Source organism: Dermacentor albipictus, chromosome 3 (assembly GCF_038994185.2).
Source record: "Dermacentor albipictus isolate Rhodes 1998 colony chromosome 3, USDA_Dalb.pri_finalv2, whole genome shotgun sequence".
Lineage (NCBI taxonomy): Eukaryota > Metazoa > Arthropoda > Arachnida > Ixodida > Ixodidae > Dermacentor > Dermacentor albipictus.
This window is the reverse complement of record NC_091823.1, coordinates 150,253,787-150,272,814: the sequence shown is the minus strand read 5'-3', so window position 1 is coordinate 150,272,814 and position 19,028 is coordinate 150,253,787. Positions and strand designations below refer to the sequence as shown.

The following is a 19,028-nucleotide window of genomic DNA, read 5'->3' as shown; positions in this document are numbered from 1 at the left end:
TAGCTTGTCTGCCTATCCATTGCCCTTTTTCTCATCATGGCTTCGTACGCAGATCTGTAGGTCTCATTTATTTGGTTTGACGAATTCCGTTAGGCCTTTCTGAATGACAACAGTGACTTGTTGTGCTACAAATGAAATCTTTATTATACATCAAGCAGATGTCAGTGCACCGTCAAAACCTGTTGATTTAAGCAGCCAGATATACCCGTTAAGATTTCTCTACGCCACGTAACGTATTTGAATGCCATTAGTACGACGAAACCTTTTTCAGTAAACATGATAACTCTCACATCAAGGCACAAAGATGACTGATTCTTGTCGAAAAAAAGAAGTCACAAAACGCAAAGGACAAGACGAGAGGTTGGACAGTCGTTGCGGTGTGAACCTCTCCTCTTGACCTTTGTGACTGGTTTTTCCTTTCAACTATGTACCAACTGGCCCGGATTTCAGCCCTTCTGCAATGGTTATTGACTCCAGTAACGGCGCACTCGTCACGAGCTGCTATTATTGACATTGTGCTTTTCGTCGTTTTGTTTTTGTTTTTTAGAACACACACGGGACCTGGAGTAAGCTACTCTGTCGCCTTCGCAGTTTGTCCCCTTGAGTCACAGTGCCCGAATTTGTAAACACGAGGTCTTTTTGCAAATTTCATTCGGCAAGGACAAAAAAAAGAACACGGAAATTGAACGGCAGGTCAATTTAACCTCCTGGGGGCAAATTGTTACTCTGGTTCACCTAAGCCTGCGGAGTACTGCTACACATGTACATTTTGCCTGCCTGTTTGACGGGATGTTCTAGCTACGTTAGCCCTTTTGTCAAGAACGATTAAGTGGTAGTATTTTGTTCCTCTTTACGTATGCAGCTAATACATAATTTGAAGACGTTATTTGGGCAGGCGATTCAAATTTTCTAATGAAAAAAGAATTCGACACTGACTGTACACCGACTCGAAATTTCACCTGCATAATTGGGAGGACTGCCTAGAGAACGCAGAAAGAATCTTCCCATCGCTTTGATTTCTTAAAAGAAAGTCTGCAACACCATTTAATAAAAATTACCTGAGTGACACATTTATTGGCTGTCCGCAGTAATTACGCAATGTGCAGTGCTGGCGCACCTGGTATTATGGAAGTCCCATCATCCACAGGGTAGTAGGAATCAGCAGCTTCATAAGGCGCGGGCCACTCTGAAATTACAAAAATCGTGCATGTTGGTTTGGGTGTGCAGTCGTGTGACAGGTTTTTCTGCATGGGAGCTCAAAAGGTTTTGTAAATTAGTGTAGAGCAAAAGTCCCAACAAGATGTACCGATGCGGCTTTCTGTGCTGTTGCGTCTTATGTAGATTCAGCGCACATTACATTCAAGTCTCTCCATCCATCAAGTAGATAAATCTTGTTAAATTGCGAGACACATCATCGCAAACTAAAATCTGCATAAACAGCAAACTGCAAGCGACCAAACACATGCATATAGTTCTGATGACTGGTGCTGGTCATCTAGTTGACACCATTTAAGACACCAACCAGTATGAGTACAGGCTTTTCAGAGTATTCACCCAAATGATTACGTCGAAGACAAAGTTTACTCTCATACATTCCGTAACCGCTGCAGCTACATGTCTTGTTTGGCGACCGACTAAGCTCGCAGCTCTACAAATGCTTCTCGAAGGGTAGGCATAACACTATGTATACACAGAGCTTATCAAACGCTTATTATGCTTTGTTTCTATTAAATGACGCCGATTTTACTATTCCTAGGCCACGGTGCTGCAATAATTTACTGATACAGCATCGAAATCTTGGCGTCAGTTATTTGATTTTATACTGGTCATTACGGATGCGCGTCGTGGACCTAGGCGCACTGTCTACATTTTATCGCCTCACTTAAGTGGTACCCTTTAGCTGATGTTACTTAGGGCTGGTACTGGAGTCAACGCTCCATTAAGGGGCCTGGAAAAGATATAAGCATTCAGATCGCGAAAGCTTCTATACATGATTGGCTCATTACCGCTTCCTCACATTGCATATTGCAATACATCAAAAAGTGTGAACGAGTGACCCGCATGCGCGCACCTGCCACCGAGTAGAATCAAGTGGCCCTGGAAAAAAAAAACTTCTGTCCGTTCTTCTACACCGGTAAGCCTTTGTTTGTTTAATTTGTGACCTTTTTATGTACCCCTATTTAATAAGCACAGGGGAAGTACTGATTCTGGTAGCATTGAGCATGTGGCATATGAAGTGAAATTCCTACTATGAAAGAAAGAATGAAGCGAGGTGAAAAAAATTGTGTTTTCCCTATTGTCTTACTTTTAGCACACGTCACTATCTTTTTGTATTATCATTTTATAAAAGCAGGTAGATGAAAGTTTACGAGCCTCGTCGTGGGTGCTTCTATATTTTAGCAAGGCCCACAGACTGGATGTCTCCTTCTCTCTATAGTGTAGTGCAGTGGGCCAGCTTATAGTCTAGAGCCTGATTTGTTACCTTCTAAACCAGAACACACACCACGAACGACACGAGTGAATGGGCAAAGATACAACGAACAACAATAATTGTCCAGTTTGTGTACGGAGATTATAATCGGAGCGGTGATCATTTTTTGTGCCATACACCTACCTCCCCGACTCTGGTAAGGAACTCTCTCTCAAAGGAAAATCGATAAATGTCGTTAGAAGCAGTCAAGTAACAGATGACTACTGCACACAAAAAAGCGTCGTTTAGAGGTTTTACTCTCGCTGGAAATATATTGGCGGAGAAGCATTATACATAAAGTTTCTCAATAAATTAATTAGGGGTACGCTCTGGACCTTATTAGCAGTATGACATCAACCAACAAACTTCGGCATGCCTGTTTTTAGCGGGGATCACTTTCAACGAGGTATCGCTGTCATGCCACCTCTCCACGCAAGAGGTGGTACTTACTGTAGCTTGAATAGTGCAAGCGTTGTCGCGAATATGATAACTAGATCAATATATCTAACTAGACAGCACGTTCTGAAAGTTCGAACGAACGAGAGTACCAGAGATTTCTCTCAAATGTGCGGTAATACACGCATAACTATACGATAGACTTACAGTGATTGCTGATTCGACAGCCACTTAGAATGCTGGCCGCTATTAATATTACGTATATGGTACAACGACACGTTCATCCTGTAATATGTTGGCTTTATTATTCACTTTTTCTGGTATAATTACTTCGCCTTCACAATTATTACCCTGTGATATCTTCTAAAAGTAGGCTATGATATCATGCAATCTCGAAAACGTGTAAGGACGTTTAAGGCTGAACTAAATCATTCATGGCGTTTATGGAATTTGAGACTAATGGCAATATTTGAGATGTGTTGTGATAAAAACTGGCATGAGGTATGACCCCTCCATATTCGCTCCTTGCCTGATAGAAACTAGTGGCGCAACCATCCAGTAGATAGGAATGACGCCTTTAATGCTATTAGCAATCTGTATGAAGGTTAGTAATTTTTCACATTATTGTTCATACAAAATTACTAATATGAAAGGTGGCATATATGCAGTGACATATAGACAGCTACACAAGCCGGGATCATATGAGAGAGGGCGGCACATACCCACTGTCACATACGTGGTGACACAAGTTAACGCGAAAGAGGCTCATTGAAGAACAGCACATACACAGTGGCACATACAGAGTGACCCGAATCGGTTACAAAGAGGTTCATTTATTAACTCCAAATACCCGCTTTTACATACCCAGTGACCCAAATTGACCCAAAGGCTCGTTTAAAACACCATTCCCTTAGCGCAGTGGCCCGATGATCTACCTATTTCTTTGTGATGGCAATTACATCGACACTGCCACCGAATTCCCACCGCTGTATGGCTAATTTTCACTGCTGCGTAGATCGCGGCCGTGCGCCGTATGCTGTAGGTGCGAGTAAAAGCTTGCAAGGCTGAGCCGAGAAGGGGGCTGTCTTGATGCGGCGCCGTCTTTTCGCGAGATAAGAACGCGGGGAGTGTGCGCACCGTTTGTCACGCGCGCAAGGGGGTGAGGAGGAGAGGAACATGAGGGAGCATCTCCTGCTCCAGCTACGGTCGTTCAGCTCGGCCGCGCGTGTCCGATCTTGAAGGAGGCAATCTGCGCTGGGTTCGAAGTCTAGTCGACCTGAGATAACTGATGGCTTCCTGTGGTCTGTGTTCTCACGCGCCTAATTTACGTTAAAGCGAGACGCGGTGCGAAGGGGAATTCGCTCACCCTTGCTGCCGCTCTTCATCAAGACAGCGTTCTGACAACGAGTCACCGAGGCCATCGAGTGAGATGTGTTCGTGTTTGCCTTTGTGCGCGAGACAACCTGCTTGTAATTTATGTAGCGAAGCTTTCAAGCCATTTATGCAGCGGATTAAGCGACTAACCTTAATTCGTATCTCTGTTTAATAATTTGCGATCGCAATCAATCCTTCGCCGGTCAAGGAAACATCAGACTTCTTAACATATTGCCACATCCAATATGCGGCGCATAGAAAATGGTGAAAATCTCGTAATTTGCATAAGAGAGGACGAGGTCCCGGTCTGATCGTTCTTCAGTTTGCCTATAATTAAAGTGTCCTGCTCTGTTTTATCAGTTCCGGCTGCTTATGAATCATGACACTGGTGGAAGTGCTGGGGAAATGCTTGGGACGGCTGTAAAGATTCCCACATCAAGACCAGGACGTTTTTTGCGTTTTTACAGACTTGTTCACCGCGCCAGCCACCGCCTACTTGGCCTAGGCCCCCGCTTTGGTACTTTACTAGGAAGGCTTCCTGCTACCACGACTGCCCATGACATGGCGGACACAGGCCCTGCACAGGTGGCTCTTTGAATTCCTCGATCTCCCGTGAGCTTCCATGGCAACGCTTACGTGGATGCAGAAGACTGGCTCGAGGAGTACGAGCACCTGGCCGAGTATAAAGGTGGCATGCTGGACAGAAGCTATACCGTGTGTATTTCTCGCTTGAAGACGGAGCCGGCACGTGGTTCGTAAATCGCGAGGGAATCTGGCCAAGTTGGGATGAGTTCCGCCGCAAGTTCCTGCATACCTTCGGGAGCACCAAAAGGCGAGACCACGCGCAGCGTCTTCTCGACTCACGGATTTAAAAGCCGAATGAAACTGTTGCTATTTTCACTGAGGACATGGCTCGTCTTTGTCGTCGTGCAGACCCCTATCTGCCCGAGGCAAAATAACTCAGCCACCTCATGCACCGCGTAAAGGAGCAGCTGTTTTGCGGTCTTGTGCGGAACCCGCTGACCAGCGTGAATGAATTTATTAAAGAATTCACGCCATAGAGCACACGTTACACCTACCCATCCGCCAGTATGATCACCTGATCAGCACTGGACCGGCAAGCGCCGCAGCAGTGACGGTCACGGACGAGGGTTCCTTGCGGTGGCTGATACGCGAAAGTGTTCAGGAAGAGAGTAAGAACCTCACTGGGTCACGCCAAGTGATTCCACAGCTGCTTTGGTGGCTGAAGTTGTGCGCCAAGAAATAAGGCAAGCGATTTAAGCTTCCGAGCCACATCCCCAGACGGGGCAGCCCAGTTACGCATATATTGTCCATCGACCGCCACTTCAAATGCCGACTCCGCAGTATAACCAGCAGTTAGCACCGGCATCACTTTACTACGATAGAGAACAACCGACGCGACAACCACTTCACAGAAGTGACATTTGGTGCACAGCTGTCTGTGGGCCCTTGTGCTTCCACTGTGGGGAAGCGGGCCAAATCTTCCGTCATTGCCATTGTCGCGTCACAGTGTACTAAGCTTTCCATCCACTGCTTCTCGTCGTGCTTTAGACGGCAGCCAAGAGAACATCTACGCGAATTCGTCTAGCTGGCCAGCCAATTCTCCCGGTTACCGGTGATGCTCGCCTTCTCCGGGACATCATTTTCCACCTGCAAGACGCAGTTCCACCAACGTAGCCCGAGGGTGATCTCCCAGCCCACGGTGAGGAAACTGAAGGCTTCGACCTCAAGGGGGAACGTTGCCACAAGTCGAAGTGCCGAAAATCTCCCATTGCTGTCGAACGACCAGCCGATACAGCCGTATGCATTGACGACATACGAGATTGTAAGCGCTGACGTTACTGTCTCAATTGACGGCCACGATATGACGGCGCTGGTAGACACTGGAGCTGGCTTTTACATCTTAAGTGAATTACTGGCGGACAAACCTCGCAAAGTGAAAATGGAGTGGTCAGGGCCACAGATTAGAGGTGCTGGAGGCCAGCTACTGAAACCGACTGGCAAGTGTACTGCCAGGGTCAACAAAGGGAATTCGTCATTTGTCGCAAATTTTGTTATTCTCCCCGACTGCTGCAAAGATGTATGGACTTCTTACGCGAGTACGGTGCCGTCATCAACATGCCAGCAGGTATACTAACCATTTCTTAGGACGAAAGCGCACAACTAGAACGCAAGTCCTTGCGCATCATTAGACGACGTGGCCGTACCACCGTTATCTTGCCGTCTTGTTTCCGTCAGGTGCGACACAGGGTGCGATGGTGAAGGTGTTGCCGAGCAGATAATTACGCTTTTGCTCACTCAAGGTGTTGCCTTGCCGAGAAGTCTCGTCTGAATAATGCATGGGCAAACACAAAAACTGCTGACAAACTTTACCAAGGAACCAAGACACATTGCAAAAGGCACACCAGTTGCTTAACTCTATGACATTGCGGAACTAGGCGAATGCTTTGCATTACAACAGAGAGAGCAAGATGCTTCGGCACCCTTACCTATTCTTCACATGAGCGCAAGCTTATCACCAGCGAAAAGGCAGCGTCTTGTGGACCTGCTGTACCAATTTCGTGATTGCTTTTCGTCGACATCCAGAGTCGGCCAGACGGCACTGACAAAGCACTGAATTACCTTAGAGGAGACTGCGAGACTCATCCGACAAAACCCATACCATGTAGCACCAAAAGAACGCGATGCGATCCAAAAGCGCGTGAACATAATGCTCGATGACGACGTTATCCAACCATCAAAAAGAACAGGGCGTCGCCGGTAGTAATGGTCGAAAAGAAAGACGGCACTCTACGTTTTTGCGTCGGCTACCGTAAGCTGAACCTGGTGACTAAGAAAGACGTATACCCACTACCGCGTATCGACGATTCGACAGACTGAGGCATGGTCGTTACTTATCGTGGATGTACCTAAAGAGTGTATACGGGAAGTCGAAGTTGAGGAGAGAGACAGAGACACGACTGCTTTCGCAACGCCTAATGGGCTTTACGAATTAAAGTTCCTGCCTTTCGGCTTATGCTGAGCTCCAGCAACTTTTCAGCGACTGATGCATACGGTTCTGTCCGGCCTGAAGTGGCAGACATGCGTTGTGTACATCGATGACCTTATTTTTTTTTCGGAAAGATTCTAGGAACGCCTGAGACGGCTGGTGGCGGCTCTAGAATCGATAGGTTCCGCCGGCCTAACACTGAAAGCAGAAACGTGTCACTTTGCTTTAGAGGAAGTCCAGTTCTTAGGTCATGTTGTGAGTCATTATGGCGTCCGTCCTGACCCCGACACGATCACGGCCGTCGAACAATTTATAGCGCCAATGGGCAAGAAGGCAGTGACGCGTTGGCTACGTCTCTGCGCGTATTGCCGAAGATTTAGTGCCAATTTCTCACATATAGCTACTCCGTTAACGCGCCTTGCAAGAGACGTTGCCTTCGTATGGGGCGAAGAGAAACAAGCAGCGCTTAATGATCTCGTCAATGTTGCTCACTATGTCCTTATGGATTAGGAATCCTACCCCGTATCGCTTCTTATCTAGGAGACCTCTATAGCAGAGGGCATGTCCGTTATTCAGCAATGTGTAAGCCTCACCAGTTCTTCTAATCTCACTAAGGCCAATGATATCCCAAGCAATGTCTGATAGTTCCTCAAAGAGTGCTGCTAAGCTAGCCTCACTCGAGAGTGTCCGGGTGTTAAACGTTGCAAGGGTCAGTTTCCATTGGCGGTCTGTCCGGACCCAGACATTCTTAGCACCCTCTGCTGCGTTACATGTCTGACCGCCGCCTTGGTCAGGTGCTCCGCAGCTGCTGGGGACTGAGGGCCATTGGGTAATTGAGTGAGCCACTTGAGAGGGGGTGGCCGAATACGGCACCAGAGAGGCCAATTCCTGTTCTGGTGAGGGAGCGTCCTGTTGAAGCTTAGTCATCATCATCAGTAACAGCAGCCTATTCATGTCCCCTGGATGAAGGCCTCTCCCTGCGATCTCCAATTACCCCTGTACTACGCCAACCGACTCCAAACAGTACCCGCGAATTTCTTAATTTCGCCACTCCATCTAGTCTTCTGCCGTCCTTTACTGCGCTTCTCTTCTCTTGGTACCCATTCCGTTACCCTAATGGCCCAACGGTTATCTAGCCTGCGCATTACACGACCTGCCTCGGGCCATTTTTTTCCCCTAATGTCTATAGGAATATTGTCTATGCCCGTTTGCTCTCTGATCCAAAGTGCGCTCTCTCTGTCTCCTAAAGCTATGCCTAGCACTCTTTGTTCCATCGTTCTCTGCTCGGTCCTTAGCTTGTTCTCAAGCTACTTTGTCAGCCTCCAAATCTCTGCATCGTATATCAGCACCACTAAAATGCCCTAATTGTGTACTTTCATTTTCAATGATAACGGTAAGCTCCCATTCAGCAGCTCGCGATGTCTGCCGTATGCGATACAACCCATTTTTATTCTTCTGTGAATTTCTTCCCATGGTCCGGGTTCGCTGTGATTAGTTGACCCACTTAAACGTACTCCTCCACAGACTCTGGAGGCTGACTTGTGTTCTTGAAGTCTTGTTTTCTTGCCAGGTTATTTATAATTATCTGTGTCTTCATATTATGCTTCAGTCCCACTCTTACACTCTCCCTGTTAAGGTCCTCAATCATTTGTTGTATCTCGTGTGCATTGTTGCGGAATAGAACAATGTCATCGGCAAACCGAAAGTTGTTGAGGTATTCGCCGTCGATCTTTACTCCTAAGCCTTCCCAGTTTAATAGCTTGAATACTTCTTCTAAGCATGCAGTGAATAGCATTGGAGAGATTGCGTCTTCTTGTCTGACCCCTTTCTTTATAGGTATCTTTCTACGCTTCTTGTGCAGAATTAAGGTGGCTCTGGAATCTCTGTAGATATTTTCTAGGGTATTTACTTAAGCTGTCTGTACTCCTTGATTACGCAATGCCTCTATGACTGCGGGTATCTCTACTGAATGAAATGCTTTTTCGTAATCTATAAAAGCCATACAGAGAGGTTTATTGTACTCTGCGGATTTCTCAATAACCTGGGTAATGACATGGATGTGATCCATTGCGGAGTTACCTTTCCTGAAGCCAGCCTGCTCCCATGGTTGATTAAATTGTTGTGTTGCGTTTTTTTTGGAGATTATCTTGGTCAATATTTCATACAATACTGGGAGTGAGCTAATGGGCCTATAATATTTAGTTCTTTAAAGTCGCACTTTTTGTGGATTGGTATAATGCTTGCATTCTTCCAGTTTTCTGGCACCCTTGCAGTCGATAGACTCCTCGTATAGAGAGCCACCAGTTTTCCTAGCATTATGTCTCTTCCATCTTTGATTAAATCGACTGTTATTCCATCCTCCCCTGCCGCTTTTCCCCGTTTCATGCCTTGCAAGGCCTTTCTGACCTCATCTGTAGTTATAGGAGGAATTTCTGTATACTGTTTATTTTTGTTGTGAATAGAGCGCTCCTGGGTCGTCTGGGTACTGTAAAGGTCAGTATAGAATTCTTCCGCTACTTTTACTATATCTTCGAGATTGCTGATGATATTACCCTGCTTATATTTTAGTGCATACCGCTCGGTTCGTCCTATGCGAAGTTTACTTCTCACTGATTTCCGGCTGCGTCCATTTTTTACGGTTTTGACAGCTCCGCGAATTCTAGCTTATCTCTTGAGTTGGACATTCATTCTTTGTCGTTTCTTTATTAGGTCCTTTGGTACTTGGGAGAGCTTGCCTACTGGTTGCCTTGGTGCCTTGCCTCCCACTTGAATTGCTGCCCCTGAAGCCAGCCTCGTTACGGTTTCATTCACTACCTCTATGTCATCATCATCATCTGTCTGTTCTAAGGCTGTATATTTGTTTGCAAGCACAAGCCTAAACTTAGTGCCTAAGCAAAGTGGGCCTTCCTAATTTATTGTACCTGGATTAGTACAGCCCCACTCGCTCTCGGCATCTTTTGCCGGTGACAGGCGTCACTCCAAGCCTGTAGATGCATAGGTGCCTGGGCATTATTTATGAAGCAACCCCGCAATGCTGGCCAAAGGGCAAAGGGCCAGTAAAACCAGGAACAAGGAAGTGTGGAGAAAATGAAGAATGTGCTCCACCAAATAGTTGGAGTGTGCCTCAACTGGGACAAGAAATTTCCAGGAGCTACTGATCACGCTTTTATCTAACTTCACTGCTCCTTCATTTGATGCGAATTCCACAAGCAACGAAAACCTCTGTCCCTCACACATTACGCTTGCCACCCCTATACGTCAATTGGGCCTACTTTCACGTGGCGCTTTCATGTTGATAGATATTGAAGCTGTTTCTTCCTCTGATTGCTATAAAATCACGTCTCTTAGCATACTCTGAGAGGGCACCCGTTGCCTTTTGTTCACTATTTCCTAAGGCTGTTTCTTACAGCACCTTAAGCCACATTTTATGCGAAGCATATTACGAAAGCTCAACCCAGCTCCTCAGGCGCAGCGGTGTCGCCTTCATGGACCTTTGACCCCATGCCATACCACGTGACACCGTGACGTCACGACAGAGGAGAAACGGGGCTCCAAATCGCGCCGTCGCTCGCGGCGTCGCTCAACTCTCGCAAGATGGGCTGGGTGGGAATCGAACCAGGGTCTCCGGAGTGTGAGACGGAGACGCTACCACTGAGACCCGCCGCGGTTGCTCAGTGGCTATGGTGTTGGGCTGCTGAGCACGAGGTCGCGGGATCGAATCCCGGCCGCGGCGGCCGCATTTCGATGTGGGCGAAATGCGAAAACCCCCGTGTACTTAGATTTAGGTGCACGTTAAAGAACCCCAGGTGGTCCAAATTTCCGGAGTCCTTCACTACGGCAGGCCTCATAATCAGAAAGTGGTTTTGGCACGTTAAACCCCATAATCTACCCCTGAGCCACGAGTACGATGCTTCAAAGCGGTACAAAAGCGCCTCTAGTGAATGCGGTGTTGCCTTAGAAACGAGCTGTTTCTAAGGCTCAGGCGTGCGTCGCTTGCTCAGGCGCACATTTCGTTGCCGCGCCGAACGCTGCATTGCTCGACGCTCACCGCGTCCAATGCGGGGCGCGTAGTCACTGGCGGGTCGACGGAAACGCTGTCGCGTTCCACTCTTGAAGGCGAAGCAGAGTAACGCATGAGTTGTTTCTTCGTCTAGCCGAAGCAAATATAGCCAAGCAACAGCAGTTCACCAGGCTAAACAGTGGTTCAACAACTAAAATAAAGGCTAGTATGCTTCGCATCCTGGGCTTAACCTTAGCTAAGCCACAGCCATTTTTTAATCAGAAAATACAAATTTACAAGTCACCAATGAATTACAAATGCATTATTAACCGGAGTGACAAAGATAGAACCTTTATCGAAAAGGACGTGACAAGCATTTCACGGCACTCTAGCAGTTCGCTAAAAGAAACGCTGCTACAGCAACGTTTCCTACTAGAACATGCTAAGAAACGTTAATATGACAATGTATTAGGTTATAAAAAGGTAATCTCAAAAAACAGCGGAACTGCTTAATTAATTTTGATACCTGCCTTCCTCGAATGCAGATATTTCAATAGTAAATTATAATGGTCTGACTCATCACCAGCCAGCAGTGTTTGCTAAACCAATGCCTCCTTTACTAGATGCCAGCCGCGTTGCTCGCTTTCCCATTGCGGCGGCGGTTCCTTAGTTCAGCATATATTCGGTGAGGCGGCGCTCGTTGCCTTTTCAACTTCCGGCGGATGTGGCAGCGGCGGCTGAATGCTCCGCGGGCGTTTTATGTGCGCGGGGATCAGAACATTTGGGCGTGGTAGTTCATAGTGTTTTTTTTTCCTTTTTTCATTGTTTAACCTAGGTAGAATATTAGGCAGTATAGTAGCAAGAGCTTGGTGGCGCAACCCACCGCCCCGTTTCAAAGGGGACGCTCATAACATCCATCCATCTGTCTGTTGGCGAGCGTTATTGCAGGCCTCCGAGATGGCAACAGACGCCGTGGTAATCTCGAAGGCCGCAGCACGTGATCTAGGTTGCACACGTCCGCCACAAGCGGCGCTCGTTGCCTTTTCGTGGAGGAGAGAAAAGGGAGAGGGCCAGGAACCGAGTTTACGGACAACGCGGGTGGCATCTAGTAAAGGAGGCATTGGCTAAACCTTTTTCTAAACACTCTTCCTCACACTAAAGTTATGGCGATTCCACATGCCTGCCAGGCCTTGTGTGTTTCGTACACCATTTTTTAGAGAGCAGCTTTTTGGCGCCCGTTCCTGCATTTCGCGTCGCCGTCGTGCCTCGCCGTACCGAAGGCCATTATCTGCGCGCAGCTCTAGCTGCGCACACTCCTACTGCCGTGTCTCGCGCGCGACCCGAGTATTGCTCTCGCCTTGTCCTCCAAAGTCGGATGACGTGTTCTCCCCTATCCTCTCGCACCCTTCTTCCAAGCAACGCCTTTGTGGTGGCTCTCGCCTCTGCCGTCCACTCCTCCCTCGTCGTCTCCTTCTCCCGCTGCCGCAGCACTGCTGTGGTATACGCGGCGGGCGCCCCTTGTCGCCTGGCGCGTGATCCAAGGCTCTCCACTCCTCCGTCTACGCGTAGCGTGGATGTACGGCTCTCAGCCGTTTCTCTCCCTTTCCTGTTTGCCGGGCGTATTCCTCAGTGGCATTTGTCGTCTCTGGTAGTGAGTGCGCCCGGCTGTCCTTCTCCCGCCTCCACTCTTGCCCTATGCCTCCCCTTACGTGGCGCAGTGCCGTTGCGGTGACTCGATGGACAGTTATAGCGTTTGGTCCCCTTACTTCTACTTCCCACCCCAACCTTGTGCGGCCACATTTAGGCCTGTCCGTGAGTGAACGAGTGTGCGACCTCTAGTCAAAGGCCCTGTTCTGCAGCTATTTCCTCATCCCACCTCAGAATAAACATTAAATATTAATTATTAATCTCCCCCCCTCTCAGCGACGGTGACCCACTATAACAAGGCTAGATGGCACATCGCCGGAGCGCCTGCTTCATAGCGGTGGATCGCGACGTGTGGTGTCCAATACGAAACGTAAAACCACCTCTGTTCGCCATTGCGCGTTCTGTAGGCGGTTGCCTGTTGTTGAAATAAGGCAGGATCTGCGCTCAAGAGATCGCTTTACTAAGAAGCGTAATCGTCGGCCAATTTTTTTTCCTGCTACTTCTCACGAAACGAATTCATTTATTCGTAACCAAAAGAGTTCTGCTTGCTCAGGTTATATAACTGGACATTTAAAGTTGGTTTCTCCTGTGATCTCTCGTTCTTTATGCACCATAATTAGCCTTATATTTACAAGCGGTTCTTTTCTAGATTCCTTAAGCTCACTAAGGTCCCAAATTCAAGAAGGGCGATAGGGAAGTCATGACTAAATAGACACCCATTTCACTTTGTCAAATTTGTCTTCTATTAGCAAGCTTATTCAGCAGTTAAGATGGTGAACTCGTACCTTAATAAATTTTAATTCATCAGATGATGTCAATTTGCATTTCACGAAGGCAATCCACACAATTAATCCCTCCGTATTAGTTACGGGTCCTGCATCAAATATCTTGAATTGGCGCGACAGACAATGCGTGGTCTACGGTGGTAGTGCATACTCTGATAACAAAAACATACACCAGAGTGTTCCTCAGGGCTGTATTTAGGTGCATTGCTTTATGCCTTGCACATTAGGAACCTTCCCGGAATACTGTGCTCGGCCCCGTGTGTTTTCTTATGTTGACGACACTGCGATATGATGCATGAATAAAACGCTTGCCTCTCTTACTTCCAAGCTGAATTGCCTGCTGTCTGCTGCTCCGCCAACTGGTAGAACAGTAACGACAATTTTAAAACGTGTAGAAATTAAATTGCTTTTTAGATCAGCTCAGTCACTTTTATCGACAAAGGTTGTGTAGTCTCTCGTCCCTCTCTTTGTTCCTGCGTCGGCTAGAGTAATATTTTCCAGAATCTACCTGAATTCCAATCCCGATTACAGCTCATATGTTATTCACGTTAAGAAAAAAAATGTGTTTGGGAGTCGTTAATTTTTCATGGCCAGCCTAATTTTTCAACTAATGTTCCCTCATCTCTTTACTTCTTTTTCATCCAAAGGCATCTAACCAATGGAATAGTCCTCTGGAGAAAGACGCACCATTCCCCCACTTCATCTTTGCAGACCTTTTGGAACCACGCTCTCCGCACCATTACATATAGCACCCACCGTACTAGTGCTCCTGCACTGCTTCGTGAATTTCACATTTTGTCTAATGCAAGTCCTTTTAATACTGCATAACTAGCGCATATTTTATGATTGTGGATAATGAACAGTCATTCAAACATACGAGTAAATGTATATAGCGCAATACCCATAAAGCTCTTTTTCCATCCAAGAGAAATTTTATATTACCGGCATGTACATCAATTACGGTACGAAAATCATGCCTTATACTGAATATCGCTTTGGAATCACCTGCCTCTGCATATGAAGTCGCTAACATCGTTATTTTTGATTGAAAAAGCTCTCAATGTATTTCTTATTATTACGAGTAGATAAACTCAATCTGTGTTTTCTTTTGTATTTCGGCACTTTTACCTGTTTTACTTTCGTGCATCTTGAATAGATATATTTGCACGTGAATTTTTATAAGTATTTTATCTTCTTACTTTTTTCATAGCGGTGTTGTGTTACTAATAATTAATTACCCCTGTAACCTTGATCGTGGGACCGTTGCCGTCCTGAGATTGTGGAAGCCTAGTCTGCAAAATCTTTGTAAATTTTGTGCGCTTTATACTGTTGATCATAACTAAATAAATAACACGAAAAGAAAGAGTAGTGAAGGTTGACCCGATGCACAAACACTCAGTGGGAGACCGCAGCTTTTCAGAGCTAGGCGGCACAGTCATCGATCAGAAACTCCGACAAGGATTACAATCTGAACCGGAGGACGAAGGTTCAGTCAGGCATAGAGCGCAGCGGCTGTGAGGTGAACGACTACAACAGCCACGATGTCCTGGATGTCGAAACAAATGTATCTCATGGAGCACACCTGCGGCAACAAGGGACACGCCGGTTTCCATGCTAGGGCTGGTCCAACTGACGTTGGGGCACGTGAGCGTCAGCTCGCAACTTGTTCACGTCCAGCAGCCGCGTCGCGTGCAGCATCATGAATATGGATGATTCGCAGGCAAAGCATTCAAAATAAGCGAGTTTCTTTATTCGACTATATCTAGTTCTTCCGAAATGAGCAACGAATCTTTAGCTAACATTGTGAACGCGGAAGACTGAAATTAACAATTTGTTCATTCATGCGCACTTTTCCGTGTAAGAGGATAGGACAACCAACTTCAGTTTTCATTGCAACGCACTACTTCTACTGCTATTTATGCTATAGTGATCTCCGCTTCGCCTGCTGTCTTGTAAAATAAATCCCCGTGTCCCATACAGAAATTTATGGCTAACGCGCAGAGGTTGCCGATTGAATCAAGTGTCATCGTAAAGAAAACACTGGCTCTACTAGTCTCGGATGAATCCCTGTAATGAATAGCTGACGCAAGTTTGCTTCCGTTAGGGTCCCAGCAGAATTAAAGTTATGACAACTCACCGACCATGATGTTGAGAACAGCTAGCAAGTGCAGAACAGGATAGCTGGTTGCTTGGTTTGCAATTACGTGTGGTTCACCCCACTACAGTAGATGGGCCAAGAATTGGACGACGTTAAAGTTTTAATTATTCACATAAAATACATGATAGAAATATTTATATAACATCAAAGTAAAACTAATATAACCTGTCTATTAAGAAATAGAAATATCGTCTTGCATTACACTGAAATTTGTCAACCGCTGTAGCATCCCTTTGACTATGCCCTCTTGAAAGGACATTGCCTTAATCTCATCAACGAGCGAAGAACGGTGGTGACCATGATGATGATACTCATGACGACGATGATGATTCGAGACACAGCTGGAAAGACACATGCGAACAATGAGGGATCGGCAATAAAGCTCTCCGCTTCAGGAATAAACAAAATTCACCAATGATCACGATGCTCCCTAATGCTTAATTTGAGCGCAGCTGTATGCGTGTTTTCATTCCGCGAAATATTAGCTGGGACGGACAACCTGTCTTTTGCCGCGGCAAACGGAGCGAAGTATGGTGCAACTGCTTCGTTATTTCTCATACTTTCAAACCATGGCTCAGTGGTACAACAGCTGCACCAATTGCGCCAAGGAGGAGGAGGAGGAAAAACTTTATTTGCTCTAATTGGTCAGAATTTAGCCGTGCCAGATGTGATCGGCCGCCTTCACGGTCTTCTTCCCCATCTGCGCAGGGTCGGCGCCCTTGTTCTAGGGCACCACTGAGGGTGGCAACTCGATGAGCGTGCCTTACTAGTCCATGCTGGACTTTCGGGTCGCTGCTGGAGAGCACCCTCTCCCACTGCTCCGCCCTCAGGCCTCTTATTTGAAGGACTTCTTGATTGTGAACGCAGCCCCATGTACTGTGATATAAGGTGGGCTCGGCGCCGCACCAGGGGCAAATGTCTCTATACTGGGTGGGGAACATATTGCTTAGTGTGTTTAGATCTGGGTACGTTCCTGTTTGCAGATTGCGCCAAACTGCGCCGAGAGCGACCCTTTGTGCCAACCTGCGCTGAAACGGAATTTTAGTGGAAAAGTGCGCCCAATCTGTGCCGAAGCATGCATAAAATGCAAATCAATTTTCTGTCGATGTTTCACAGCTAGCAAAATTAAAACCTAGTCCAACAGCACGCTATCATCGTCATCGTCTTCATCATAGAAGGAAGTGGAGGTCCTTCCACAGAATTTTTCTATGGTCCCGGTGGAGTCGTCCGGTTTGTCATTCGCGCCTTTTTCTCTAAGGTGCTTAAAACGTAGTGCACCTGCACCGTTTTGCTAGCGCTTTATTTCGGTGCTCATCAAACCTGCGTGGTACCATAGAGTTTGCCGAAGGAGGCTGTCGGAACCTAGGGTTTAAAGTGCACTTCTTTGATGTTTGTGGGTGATAACGGGGCTTTGCAAAAGAGCCGCTGAGATTAGAATCATACGTGGTGCATGGTTAAAAATGGTATTGGCGATTGTGGTACACGGAGAGCCGCAACTTCTATGGTTACCGCCATGTTCGTCGGCGCAAAGCTTTTGCGTAGAATTTCTGTCGCTGTGCCCTTTCAGTGAAACAGCATCGCTGTCGCAAATGCTAAGCCAAATTTGCGTTTCGCGCGTGTGCAGCGGTGCTGGCGCTTTTTTTTTGCAGCCCCTATTACAAAACTTCCTAATGTGTTGGCATTACATGAGTATATTGCATGATGTCATGTTCAGTGCAGGCGCGTGTGCTCGATCAGTCTTTCGATTAGCCATTGCCCATTAGCCTTCTCTGTCGCATTTCTTTGCATCCTGGGTTAATAAATGCGCCGTTGTTTATGATCTGTCGGTGGTGCCTTCTGTGCGCCGCGTCGACGAGCCCGGCCGTAGCGCCCTTTGTGCGTCACGGTGCGGCGGAGCGTCGCTTCCCTTCCTGACTGTGCTTGCAGGGTAAGCCTCGTGAAAACCGGTCTCCACAACATATGGACTATATCAGTTAATATCTCCATGATATATGATAAGCGAGCCAGCTTCTTGCCTACCTTGGCTTTAAAGTCGTCCATTAGTATAGTGTATTTAGTTTTCACTCTACCCATCGCCGATTCCACATCTTCATAGAAGCCTTCGACTTCCTGGTCATTATGACTGGATGTAGGGGCGCAGACCTGTATAATCTTCATTTTGTACCTCTTATTAAGTTTCACAACAAGACCTGCCACCCTCTCATTAATGCCATAGAATTCCTGTATGTTACCTGCTATATTCTTATTAATCAGGAATCCGACGCCTAGGCAGTGACAAGTCAGTGGAAGAACATGGCATAGGCACTAGGAATATCAGGGGAGAGTTATTAGTAGAGTTTGCGGAACAGAATAATATGAGGATAATGAATGCCTTCTTCCGCAAGCGGGATAGCCGAAAGTGGACGTGGAGGAGTCCGAACGGCGAGTCTAGAAATGAAATAGACTTCATACTCTGCGCTAACCCTGTCATCATACAAGATGTGGACGTGCTCGGCAAGGTGCGCTGCAGTGACCACAGGACGGTAAGAACTCGAATCAGCCTAGACCTGAGAAGGGAACGGAAGAAACTGGTACATAAGAAGCCAATCAATGAGTTAGCGGTAAGAGGGAAAATAGAGGAGTTCCAAATCAAGCTACACAACAGGTATTCGGCTTTAACTCAGGAAGAGGACCTTAGTGTTGAAGCAATGAACGACAATCTTGTGGGCATCATTAAGGAGTGTGCAAGGGAAGTCGGTGGTAACTCCGTTAGGCAGGATACCAGTAAACTATCGCAGGAGACGAAAGATCTGATCAAGAAACGCCAATGTATCAAAGCCTCTAAACCTACAGCTAGAATAGAACTGGCAGAACTTTCGTAGTTAATCAACAAGCGTCAGACAGCTGACATAGGGAAGTATAATATGAATAGAATTGAACATGCTCTCAGGAACGGAAGCAGTCTAAAAACAGTGAAGAAGAAACTAGGAATTGGCAAGAATGCGTTAAGAGACAAAGCCGGCAATGTCATTACTAATATGGATAAGATAGTTCAAGTGGCTGAGGAGTTCTATAGAGATTTATACAGTACCAGTGGCACTCACGAAGATAATGGAAGAGAAAATAGTCTAGAGGAATTCGAAATCCCACAGGTAACGCCGGAAGAAGTAAAGAAAGCCTTGGGAGATATGCAAAGGGGGAAGGCAGCT

The 19,028-nt window shown here is 46.7% G+C and overlaps 1 protein-coding gene across 2 annotated transcripts in view; it reads right to left on the bottom strand.

The window, feature by feature from the left end:
* LOC139057623 (uncharacterized) overlaps positions 1–15,878 on the bottom strand; it is a 132,522-nt gene extending 116,644 nt beyond the window's left edge. Inside the window, exons 1-2 of one of the 2 annotated variants that reach the window (XM_070536174.1) lie at positions 15,820–15,878; positions 1,118–1,186 (exon numbers count right to left, since the gene is read on the bottom strand). In XM_070536174.1, coding sequence (XP_070392275.1) covers positions 1,118–1,186; positions 15,820–15,826 — 76 coding nt within the window. In that variant the 5' untranslated portion in view covers positions 15,827–15,878. Of the gene's footprint in view, positions 1–1,058; positions 1,187–15,819 lie in introns of those variants that run through there. The other variant, XM_070536175.1, reaches the window with a different exon arrangement.
* Between the last annotated feature and the right edge of the window lie 3,150 nt (positions 15,879–19,028).